Source organism: Urocampus carinirostris, chromosome 5 (genome assembly GCF_059441175.1).
Source record: "Urocampus carinirostris isolate Australia breed hairy pipefish chromosome 5, RoL_Ucar_1.0, whole genome shotgun sequence".
Classification (NCBI taxonomy): domain Eukaryota; kingdom Metazoa; phylum Chordata; class Actinopteri; order Syngnathiformes; family Syngnathidae; genus Urocampus; species Urocampus carinirostris.
In genome coordinates, this window is record NC_142353.1 from 17,370,358 (window position 1) to 17,382,537 (window position 12,180).

Here is a 12,180-nt window from a genome sequence, read left to right on the forward strand (position 1 = left end):
AAATGTGACTCCTCGGCCATGGGCATCAAGTCGTTGTCGGTGGAATACGATCCCCCGGATGAAAGACAAAGTTTCGCTCCTGGAGATGTCGTCTGTGGGAGAGTAACTGTTGTGGCTAGCAAGGAGAGCAAAGTGCAGCGTTTGACGGTCAGCGCCGAAGGCAGAGTTGAGGTCAGGTTCTGCCATCCGGACGGGGGAAGCGCCTCAGTCCACCGAGATGAGGAGAAATATTTCTATTTGGAACATATCCTTCTTCAGGATAAAAATAAAGGAGATGGTTTGTATGTTTTAACTAATGCGATGGTTTTCGCAGTCTAATTGAAAAATAGTAAGACATTTTCAATGCTCTATTTCTAAATTTTGAATTCAAATCTTGTGTTTTTGGGGAGGATGCCTTATTTCCCTTTCAACGTCAGTACTTCAGGTTCATTCTTCATCGGAATCCAATTTTGTCTGGCTCTGAATTACTTTTGGGTTACAAAACTTGACGCTGCATTTTGATTGTGTCAACTTGGACTTTAGGGTTGGTGTTTAAGGTACAGTGTGTATCAATAGCCTGTCCTAGTGGTAAAAACTTTATTCCAAACATAATTTAGTTCTAAATCAATCAAAAATACATGAACTATTATTAAAGATTCCTTTTTTTTCATACTCGTAGGTGGAGAAATTAGCATTTATTTTGCATACCTGAAGGAGCAAAAATAATTTTGCCCCTGGAACCAAAATAAACAAAAACCTTGTGAAAGGCTGGACAAACAAAAACAGAATTCAAATTCTGCTATTTGGTCACTTCTCGTGTCTGTAGTAGTTATGTTTGTCTACTTAGCAACAACAAACAAATTGGCTGAGAGTTGCCTGGCCAATAGAGAGTGGATTCGATGCTTGGAGACTAAACAGAGGTGGTTACTTTTTATGGTCACTGGTCGGAGCTGCAGTACCTTATTTGGCCACCAGAGGAAGTTGTAGACCCTACAAAAGCAGACCACACGAAAACAGATGTGCCTTGACACAAAATCTATCTAAAGACACGGAGACAAAAACCCTAACTGTGTGAATTTTCATTTTAGTTGTTTCGGACAGACAAAAACTGGGATTTATAAAGTAGTTTGGATTTAGATTAGATTAGATTAGATTAGATAAACTACATCTTTATAATTTGCTGTAAATGTTTAAAAATATTTATCACAAGGTTGATTATTAAAAACAGTGTCAAATGAACTAAGTCAACAAATACAAAATAATTTCACTGGTGAGCTATTTTCAGAACAGGTCCGCGGGCACCTAGACAGTCCTTAGGGAGCACCCTGCCGGCACCACGGTGGAGACCCCTGGTCTAGTGCAACCGGAAACGAGCGCAAAAAAGCGCAAAACAAAGATACAAACTACGAAGACTTAAAGTAGCCAAACAGCCCCATTTTCCTCTCATTTTTTTGCCCAGTCTTTTTGAGTCTTTGGGGTACCTTTAGCAGCAGACAATCATGTCATCCGCCTCTAGGTGAACATGAAATATACACCTATATAATAGTTATATATAGGTATAGGTATAATATGTTTGCTTACTATTCAAAAAACAAAATAAATAAATGAATGAAGCTGTTTTTACCACTAGGGGGCGCTTAATAATCCATTTAATATGCATTATTTGTGATTTGTCGAACTTATGCAACATTTTTCCCTCAAGGATCAGAAATCATCCGTCAAGGGAGAAGTGTGTATCCGTTTACTTTTGTGATTCCAGAAAAGTAAGTATTCGATGTGTGTGTTCCACAAATGACTTAGGACACACCTCTTTGTGTCACGATTACCCTTTGTCCTCAACTGTGCCCGCTTGTTTGGCGTCAGCTGCTGTTCGTTGCCTAATTGGTTCCCCTCCTATTTAAACTCAGTGCTCTCATTCACTCCTTGTCAGTCCGTCAATGAACCTCCGCACTTGCAAGGCAAGCATTTTGACTTTGACTCCTGTTCTGTTTCCGAACCATCCTGCATCCTGCATCCTGTATCCTGTATCCGGTATCGATCCCGTCTGTCCCATCCTGCTCGTCTGGCTTCCTGTTTTCCTGCGCCTGACTTCTCTGCCCCACTTCTTCTGCCCAGCGATCGCGGAATCACTGGTGTTTGTGTTCCAGCGCATGACCACAGTCAAGAGTGCTTGCCTTGCCTGCGCTGAGGTCCACTGACGGACTGACAAGGAGTGAATGAGAATGAAGTGTTTAAATAGGAGGAGAACTAATTAGGGAACGAGTGGCAGCTGGGGCTGAACAATTGAGCGCAGGTGAGAACAATGGCAAATCACGACACAGTATTCCACCCAATGACAAGCTGCAACCCAAATTAAGAAAACAAAATCCACTTCTCAAATTTATCGATTGTGCGGTTTACAGCATGGATAGTAAAATATGTTCACTTGTTTATAAAAAATAAAAATGAATGAGCAGCAAAAACAAAACTTTCCTTATATACTTGCGCATGAGCCCAAATAATAGCCCGCATATTAGCGACTCCCCTCTTAGACTACTTTAGAATAGCCACCTTCTAAAATAAATTTGTACCCCAAAATATTATAAACAACCATAATTATTTCATTTTGTAGATAATAAATATTTATGTACTGGTAAATAGCTAGAAATACAACATTTTTAACCCATGTACTGTGCCTCCCAGTAGAACAGAATCACAATAAAATTAAATGCATGAATAAATTGTAGTGGCGGCAAAATAATAAGTCCAGACCCACCAGTTGAGAAACACTGATCAATATGATATCAGGCATTAGAATGTATTCCATCAACACACAACTTTTTACTCACAGTACCACTCGTCCTTTTTATCTTGAAAACACCTGTGAATAGTCAATCGTTATACAACGTGGTTTTGGTTGATCTCATTGCTCAGTAATGGAGCATTATGGGAATGAGATCAGCTAACACAATGTTGTACAATGTGGCAGATTGAGTAAAGATAGTGTCATGATAAGATAAAACCTAATACCTTTTGCTTGGACAGTTAAGATTCAGTGCTCTCACCGCCATGACTAAGGTTCAATACGCTAAGCGAATGAGGTCTTCGATATTTGACAGCTGATCAATCATTGCTCTGTTACGGTGTAGTACTGTAATACCTTCGAGTAACGCGCACCCAAATTTTAGCATGCACGTATTGTAATGTCATTTGGTATAGCTAAAGCATTATCTGTGGCTCGGCGGTTTCCCCACCACTGTTTTAGGGTGTCCCAAAACGTATGTGCATATTTCCCCTTACAAACAAAGACACTTGCACTCACGCAATGTTAATGTGCTTTTAGAGATATGCCTTCATCCTTCGAAGGAAAATGGGGACGAATTGTGTACAATTTAAAGGCTGAATTGACTCAGTCCATCTGGAACATCCGCAAAACCGGGTTGGAGTTCCCGTTTCTCTCCAAGGCTGAGTTCCCATTTGCCTCCAAATCAGATAAGCGGATCATCGGTCTTAAAGTATGCACTTGAATGAGTGAACAGAATGAATGAATGAATGAAAACTTTATTCAAACATCAAAATAAAAACAGAACAAAAACAATAACTCAACAACAAAATGCTTTTATTACCTACCCCTTCATCTTCCCCACCAAACATACCAATGATATAACAACAATTGTAATTATATTGATAATAACAGTTTTGATATAAGAATAGCAACAATAACACAAAGTTAACTAGACGCACTATTCCCATTCTCCCGTACCACTCATACCCCACCCTCCTCATCTCTGTATTCCGCCAGGAATGTTCCTTTGTATCTAAACCGGAACAAGTGAATAGTTGGACACCGTTTGATCTCGTCTTGCAATCCGTTCCAAAGCTTGACTCCACACACAGACACACACATACTTTTCCCAGTGGTTTTCACCTTTTGGATTATGAAGTCACTACAGCCCCTCAAGTTATAATTTCCCTCTTTCCGAATGAATAATTTACGGATGTTTCCTGGCACTATGTTTTTGTTGACCTTAAATAGCAGTTTTGCAGTGAAAAAGTTTACTAAATCATCTAATTTTAATAATTTGGACTGCAGGAATAAAATATGAGTATGATCTCGATATCGTACCCTGTGAACGGTTCTAATTGCACGTTTTTGGAGGATAAAAAGGGGCTGTAGTGAACTTTTGTAATTATTGCCCCAGACTTCTGCACAACACAGAGATCTGTACTCTGACATTGTGTATTCATTTTGCTCAGGAACCGCAGTACGCGACCAAAATTTTGTTTTGCGGCTCCGGCAAGGTGACTTTGAATGTGACGGCTGATAAAATGGGCCTAGCGCAAGGTGAAGCCTTTTCATTGGATCGGCATCACGGACGTAGACATTTTTTATTTAATCGCTTTCGTTTGTTGGTCTTCATAGGAGAAAAGATGGATGTCTCAGTTGAGGTCATCAACGGCTCGAATCGAGCGGTAACCCCTAAATTCTTTCTCTGTGAGACGCAAACGTTTGCGGCGCGGTGGAAGGTTGTCACCCACACGAACCGAATTCCGTTCGGTAAGGGGGAATCCGTTTCGGCTCGGACAACTCTCGTCGTAAGGAACGTTCTTGCCATCCCGACGCAGCTCTACCCGTCCTTCCGCAACTGCTCCAAGATCAACCTCGAGTACACGCTCAAGGTAGAAGGATGTCTCAAATGTCATTTAAGAGTTTTACCTACAAGTATTTGATTGTGAAAAACGCCCGCGCTAGTAGCATCACCAGTTCCTGTGGGTGGCACAGTTCTGAGGTCATGGGATCAAATCCAGCCACCAGCCTTCCTGTGCAGAGTTTGCATGTTCTCCCCATGCTTGGGTTTCCTCCATATGCTGCGGCTTCCTCCCACATTCCAAATTGTCCCTAGGTGTGAATGAGTGAGTGAGTTGTCTGTCTCTGTGTGCCCTGCGAATGGCTGGCAACCAGTTCACGGTGTCCCCTGCCCACTGCCCGAAGATAGCTGGGATGGGCTCCAGCTCCCTCGTGACCCTACTGAGGATAAGCGTTGCAGAAAAAGGAGGGATGGATAGCAGTTGCAGTGGTTCTTTGCCTTGCTCTGTTTTTTTCTATTGTACCACCATTGGTAAATTATAACATCCAATCAGTACTTTAAAACTTATAAAGGCGGAGTGCGTTGTTCGAGGGGTCCTTAAACACATTAGGTAGGAGGAAAGGGGGCGACTAACTCTATGCCTATCACCGCAAGTTCTGGTGTGCATGAGAATGGTGAAAGTAAGAAAATTCCTCTTTCAAATACATTCCAAGGGCCAACCCACAACCCCAAAAAGTTGAAAAATATAAGAGTTTTTTCGAGCGAGTCTGGGAAACGTAAGCACTTGCACACCTTCCTGTCAAGATGGGGTGCATCGTTTGACATGTCGTTAAAAAGTTCAAAAAGGTTAAATATTTTCTCTATTAAGTATGTGTTAACAATGTCCAACTGGGTTAAAAGAGCCCTTATGCTTTACTTTGTACGAAATCAATCTGCTTTTATCTACCTCTTAAATTTAAGTACCTGAATATCACTAATAATTTGCTTGCTGTCAACCAAAAAAATCCAGTCGGCTCTAAGTGAAATTCTCTGGTTTTATATTGCTGTTGAAAGCATAATGAGTTGCAGATGAACCTAAATGTAATCTTTATTTATTTATGTGTATATGTGCATAAGTTACCATTTAATGAATGTCTATGTCAGAACCACAACAGACAATAGTTCCAAACGCATAACGTTTCACACAAAGCTTTATTGAGGAATCGGGGAAGTAAGGCGCGGGAAAAAAAGACGACAGAGATCCAGTGCTCGCTGGGCAGGAGAAGCAGGAAGCCCTCGAGATCGGAGCGTGGTCGGAGGACGGAGACAAGTAGAGCAGCTGGGACGGGAGATCGAAGATTGGTCGGAGAACGGAAACAAGTTGGGCAGCCGGGACAGGAGATCGTTGCGTGGTTGGAGTACTGAAACAAGTCGGGCAGTGGGACGGAAGATCGAAGCGTGGTCGGAGGACGGAAATAAGTCAGGCAGCCGGGATGGGAGATTAGAGAGTTGTCGTTGGACAGAATAAAGTCAGGTAACCGGAGACGATCGGGAAGCCAGGGACAGACGAGCAGGAAACAGGACAGGACGGGACGGATGGTAGCCAGAGTCAAAAGTGCTTGCCTTGTGTGTGTGGAGGTTCGCTGACGGACTGACAAGGCGTGACTGAGAGTGATGTGTTTAAATAGGTGGGGAACCAATCAGGAAACGAGCAGCACCTGGGGCAAAACGAGCGGACACAGGTGATGGCAATGGGCAAATCATGACGATCCAGTCTAGTGGATACATCTTCACTTGTCTCATCTCATCTCATTAGCCGTACCGCTTATCCTCATTAGGGTCGCGGGGGGGCTGGAGCCCATCCCAGCCATCTTCGGGCAGTGGGCAGGGGACACCCTGAACTGGTTGCCAGCCAATCGCAGGGCACACGGGGACAGACAACTCATTTGCTCATTCACACCTAGGGACAATTTGGACCGGCCAATTCACCTGAAATGCATGTTTTTGGAATGTGGGAGGAAACCGGAGTGCCCGGGGGAAACCCACGCAAGCACGGGGAGAACATACAAACTCCGCACAGAAAGTCTGGAGCTGGATTTGAACCCACGACAGGTTCCCATGACATGAACTGTGCCGCACAAGCGCTAACCACTGCGCCGCCGTGCTGCCCATCTTCACTTGTGCTTTCCTTAAATATGTTGTGTCCTTTTGAGGACCAAAATAAAAATTATGAACTAAATATGGATAAAATAAATATGGATTCAATACAAATATTTTTTTAAAATGGGAATTTAAAAACAACATCATCAATAAAATAAATAAATACGAAAATGTTTGAAATTAAACTGTTATTGAATATGTATGAGTCAATAAAAATGATCTGTTCACAGATGTATTTATTTCATGCTCGGTGTGTTTAATTTACTGATTGTCATACAAATGCTTTTGTAATTATTTCCACATGTTTTAGATTTTTAATATAGTTTTCATTTTTTACGTGTTTTATATGTACTAACATTTTATGTATGTGGGGTATTTATTCGGTTTCCTTTTCTATTTTATTCATACGTATTTCATTTCTAATAAATAATATATGTATGCACGATATACATTTATTTATTTTATTTCCGTTTATATTTGTAGTTTTTCTATTTATATCATAATTAAATCAATTTTAATTGTTATTACTATATAACTATTCATGTGTTTATTCATTGTTATTTATTCATAATTTTAACAGATTTGTTCCTCCTCACATCTATACTCTTTTATTTTTCAAACACAAAAGACTTGTAGAATTCCAAGGGTTACGTTATTTTTTTAAATAATGGGAAAACAAAAATTATACTCAGTTTAACGTTGTATGATTATACCCAAAAATGATGCAAAGAAGGAGTTTATTGTACTATAACTAGATACTGTGTGTAACCCACTTGAAGGAATATGCACCTCTAGGCACAGTTTCCAAATTAAAATGACATTTCACTCAAAAGCAAAATACAAATTAAAACCCTATACTACAAAATCAAAACTTTTGTCAACCCCTTTGGGTTATATGCACGATGCAACTTGAATTGAAATCAGTGCAAGGATGGGTTTTTGTTGGGGTTTTCTAGTAATTCCTTCTTTCGTTTGAGTAACGTGAACTTTATTTGCATGAATGAGATAGGAACTGAACTGAGTTTTTTAACTGCTTGCAGGTCTCACTCGGTGACCCATTGGGAAGAGACACTGACATCAAACTTCCTCTGGTCGTTCTGTTGGGTTCGTCCCAACCGTATCATCAAAAAGCAAAACATTCTGGAGACAGAAGAGTAATGAACATGCCAAATGAGTGCAGTATTTAGTGTGTTAAAGTTGATTTCTTTTTTTCTTTCTTCTTTGCCCCGTTTCTGTACTTTAAAAGTAACTGGATCGATTGTCACTCACTAACCTCCGAAAGGGCCTCAAACTGTAAACGTGGAAGTCAATTAAGAAGCCAGAATTGCTGTCACGCATTCATGGGATAATCAACTTTCCTGGTTGAGGGAAATTATAAACATACAATAATTACGTGGAAATAAGAACGCGTGGAGGGAATGCAGAATGTTATGTATTTGTAGCACTGTTTTACTTTCTGCACCTGACTAATTGTCCCAGGTATTTTTCCCTCAAAACATAAACCGGACCAAGATTTCAATTCCGGAATACAAAGATCCCTTGGTTTTTGAGGGTAATGGGGATCAGAACCACCCACGAAAAGTTAAAGTCGCAAAGTAATGTCCCACCTTTTTGGAGGGGTGGGGGGGTGTCTTCATTGGAGCTGACATAAAGATTGAGAGAGAGAGAGAGAGAGAGAGAGAGAGAGAGAGAGAGAGAGAGAGAGAGAGAGAGAGAAAAAGTCTTATTTTAGCCTTAATGAATTAAAATAAGAATTTAATTCACACATAATTTACATGTTGGGGTTAATTTTCAACATTTTACAGCCTTAAAATACACTGACAATGTTTGATTTGTGACTATTAAAAGAATCAGATCAAAACTAATATATTTCATTTCCTCTTCTTTTCCTGTTTCCAAGCATTTTCAAAAAAAGCTCCAAGGAGCTAATAGGGCGCTGCAGGTTGCTGACCCACGCACTACACAATACAGCAGGGGTCGGGAACCTATGGCTCGCGAGCCATATATGGCTCTTTTGATGACGGCATCTGGCTCTCTGAAAATTTCTGAACGAAACAAATTTTACTAATAATGTTACTTTAGCAAAATAAATAATAATAATAATAAAGTCAGAAAAAAAAAACATGTCAATAAATAAATAAATAAATACACACATTTTAATTTATATATATTTTCACCTGCAACTTTTCGTTCAGGCACGCAGCTAAGAGCCAATCTGTTCTCCGGTGAGCGGGAAGGTCCGCTACCCGGAAAGTCTAATTTTAATTGATAATTTACAACAATCTGCACAAGTCATTTTGAAGCAAAGGAGACATATTTCCTTTCGTTTTTGGTTAGCTTTTTTTATGCAGGGTGAACCCTTCTAATCAAGATGACGAAAAGGAAAAGCGATGAAGATTACCGTACGTTTCAGCAGGAATGGACAGAGCAATTTGCCTTTATTGAGAGAGCAGGTTGTGCAGTGTGTCTTGTATGCAATGATAACATTTCCTCGATGAAACGGTCAAATATAAAGAGACACTTCGACACACGCCATGCCACATTTTCAGCGAAATATCCAGTGGGAGACAAGAGAAAGAAGGCCTGTCAAGAACTACTTTCTACAGTCCAGCCGAGTCAGCAGCAGCTCCGTGTATGGGCCAAACAAGGTGATTTTAACTCTGCTAGCTTTGCTGGTTCTTTAGCAATTGTGAGGAGTGGGAAGCCGTTTACAGATGGCGATTATGCCAAATCATTCATGCTTGATGTGGCCAACGAGCTTTTTGACGACTTTAAGGATAAAGATAAAATAATCAAACGGATAAAAGATATGCCTCTTTCAGCAAGAATTGTGCACGATCGTGCCATCATGATGTCGAAACAAGTGGAGAAAAAAACAAGTGAATGACATAAATGCAGCAGAATTTTTTTCCCTCGCTTTGGATGAATCAACAGATGTCAGTCATTTATCCCAGTTCAGTATTATTGCACGCTATGTTGACGGTGACTCGCTGCGTGAGGAAAGTCTTGCCGTTTTGCCACTAAAAGGGACGACGAGAGGAGAGGATTTATTCAAGTCTTTCATGGAGTTTGCAAATGAAAAGAATCTACCAATGGATAAACTTATTTCTGTGTGTACCGATGGTGCTCCGTGCATGGTGGGGAAAAACAGAGGATTTGTAGCGCTGCTTCGTGAGCAGGAGAACAGACCCATCCTCAGCTTCCACTGTATTCTACATCAGGAGGCACTTTGTGCGCAAATGTGTGACAAGCAGCTTGATGACGTGATGTCACTGGTCATTCGGGTGGTCAACTTTATTGTTGCCCGAGCTTTAAACGATCGCCAGTTTAAAGCACTGTTGGATGAAGTGGAGAATAATTATCCCGGTCTTGTTTTGCACAGTAATGTGCGTTGGCTGTCAAGAGGGAAGGTGCTTAGCCGTTTTGCAGCTTGCCTGAGCGAAATACGGACTTTTCTTCAAATGAAAGGCATCGAGTATCCCCAGCTAGCGGACACTGAGTGGCTCCTCAAGTTTTATTATCTTGTGGACATGACTGGACATCTGAACCATCTCATTGTGAAAATGCAAGGCATTGGATATACAGTCTTATCCCTTCAACAGGCAGTCTTTGCATTTCAAAACAAGCTGGAAATCTTTACTGCGGATATTGAGACTGGTCGTTTACTACACTTTGAAAAACTGAAAGTATTTAAAGATGAGTGCACAGCAAGTGACTCCCCTGAACATTTTGATCTCCATCAGCTCGCAGTTTTCACATCTTCTCTCCTGACGTCATTCAAAGCACGCTTTGGGGACTTTCGTGAGCACACTAGTCTTTTTCAATTCATCACTCATCCGCACAAGTGTGATTTGGACAAAGTAAACCTGAGTTTCATCCCCAATGTCTCTGTCAGAGATTTTGAAGTAGAAGTTGCTGACCTGAAGGCCACAGACATGTGGGTTAATAAGTTCAAGTCACTGAATGAAGATTTGGAAACCCTTGCACGAGAACAAGCAGAGCTGGCAGGCAAACACAAATGGACAGACATGGACAGACTTCAGCGCGCAGACCAGCTGATTGTCAAAACCTGGAACGCGCTTCCCGTCACGTACAAAACACTGCAGCGTGTGAGTCTTGCTGTATTGACCATGTTTGGATCTACGTATGCATGCGAACAGTCGTTCTCACACCTAAAACACATCAAAACCAACCTGCGATCACGTTTAAAAGATGGAAGCCTAAACGCCTGCATGAAGCTGAACCTCACCACCTACCAACCGGACTACAAAGCCATCAGCAAAACCATGCAACACCAAAAGTCGCATTAATAGTAAGTCAGAAGTACTTTTCTTATCAATAAATACCTTTAATTTTATTTTGAACAACGTGTTATAGCAGAGTCTTATTATAATATATATATTGTTGGTCTTCTTCGATTTAGATAAGAAATTGCTGACCTGAGGGCCTCAGACAGCGGTGAACAAGCAGAGCGGGCAAGTAAACATGGACAGATATGAATAAAACCTCAGCCTGCAGACCAGTTGATTGTTATAATTATAAATAATTGTTAGTTTTTGTTATTAACTTACAATGTTGTTCAAAATAAATTCTGTCTTATTATACTATAAACTCGTTGATTTTCCTCTTCCATTTAGCTGTTTTTGGTATTAAAATATACATATGGCTCTCCTAGGATTAGATTTTAAAATTTGGGTTTTTTCGGCTCTTTCAGCAAAAAAGGTTCCCGACCCCTGCAATACAGCAACATCTCTCTCTCTCTCTCTCTCTCTCTCTCTCTTTCTCTCTCTCTCTCTCTTTTTCCGCACACATGCACTGGTGCGCTCACTCTCAGCGCCCCTGAAGTTCCCTGAGGTGACTGAGTACAAATCATGACTATAATACCAACTTGGCTAACAGAAAATTGGCAAATAATTAAAGTGCAACTAACGATACAACACCAACAAACAAGTATGAACATATAAATGAAATTGCATGAAATGAAATAACTAATGCAATTTAATGCCTTGGGGGGTGTGGCCCAGGGGTGTTAGCTGGGGGAGGCAGGGGTGTTCAGTGCCCACCCAAAGAAAAGTGGGAGTGGTGACGGAAGTCTGAACAGCACATATGCTATCTCATTCATAGTTTGTATGTCAGCGGACAGTAGCGTGGACTCTACTGCCACTTACAGCACACAACCGATGTGTCAGTCCCCAAGCAGCAGCCCTTCTGTTTATATCCCTTTGTGGTAGTAATGAACTATTGGGAATTTCGTCTCCCTTCAGAGAAACGTCTGTTTCAGCTCGCCTGAATAAAAAAAACTGTCTCTTTTCGCTCCTAAGCAGCTCATCAGATTGCTTTTGTTGCTTTAATCTATATACTACAATTTCTTACTGACTTTAGAAGGGGAAAAAAATGAAAAAAAAACGACAAGATTTTTTTTTTTTAAAAAGGAAAAATGGAAAACGAAAAAAAAGAAAAACATAATAAAGTAAGAAAAAAATGCGTAGAAATC

General features: G+C 40.7%; 2 protein-coding genes across 3 annotated transcripts; both read left to right on the forward strand.

Annotated features, from left to right (window-relative positions):
* On the forward strand, positions 1-9,573 carry LOC148365636 (arrestin domain-containing protein 3-like). Its single transcript, XM_088334981.1, has 7 exons — positions 1-277; positions 1,682-1,742; positions 3,302-3,473; positions 4,216-4,303; positions 4,382-4,638; positions 7,727-7,803; positions 9,354-9,573. The coding sequence occupies exons 1-7, from the start codon at positions 19-21 to the stop codon at positions 9,571-9,573; spliced, it is 1,134 nt and encodes a 377-aa protein (XP_088191107.1). The 5' UTR covers positions 1-18.
* Positions 9,543-11,417, forward strand: LOC148365637 (general transcription factor II-I repeat domain-containing protein 2A-like). 2 transcript variants are annotated; one of them, XM_088335069.1, is made up of 2 exons: positions 9,543-10,998; positions 11,401-11,417. In XM_088335069.1, the coding sequence occupies exon 1, from the start codon at positions 9,749-9,751 to the stop codon at positions 10,994-10,996; it is 1,248 nt and encodes a 415-aa protein (XP_088191195.1). In that variant the 5' UTR covers positions 9,543-9,748; the 3' UTR covers positions 10,997-10,998; positions 11,401-11,417. The 2 variants fall into 2 exon arrangements, with proteins under 2 accessions (XP_088191195.1, XP_088191194.1); XM_088335068.1 differs by lacking the exon at positions 11,401-11,417 and adding an exon at positions 11,110-11,208.
* The last annotated feature ends 763 nt before the right edge of the window (positions 11,418-12,180 follow it).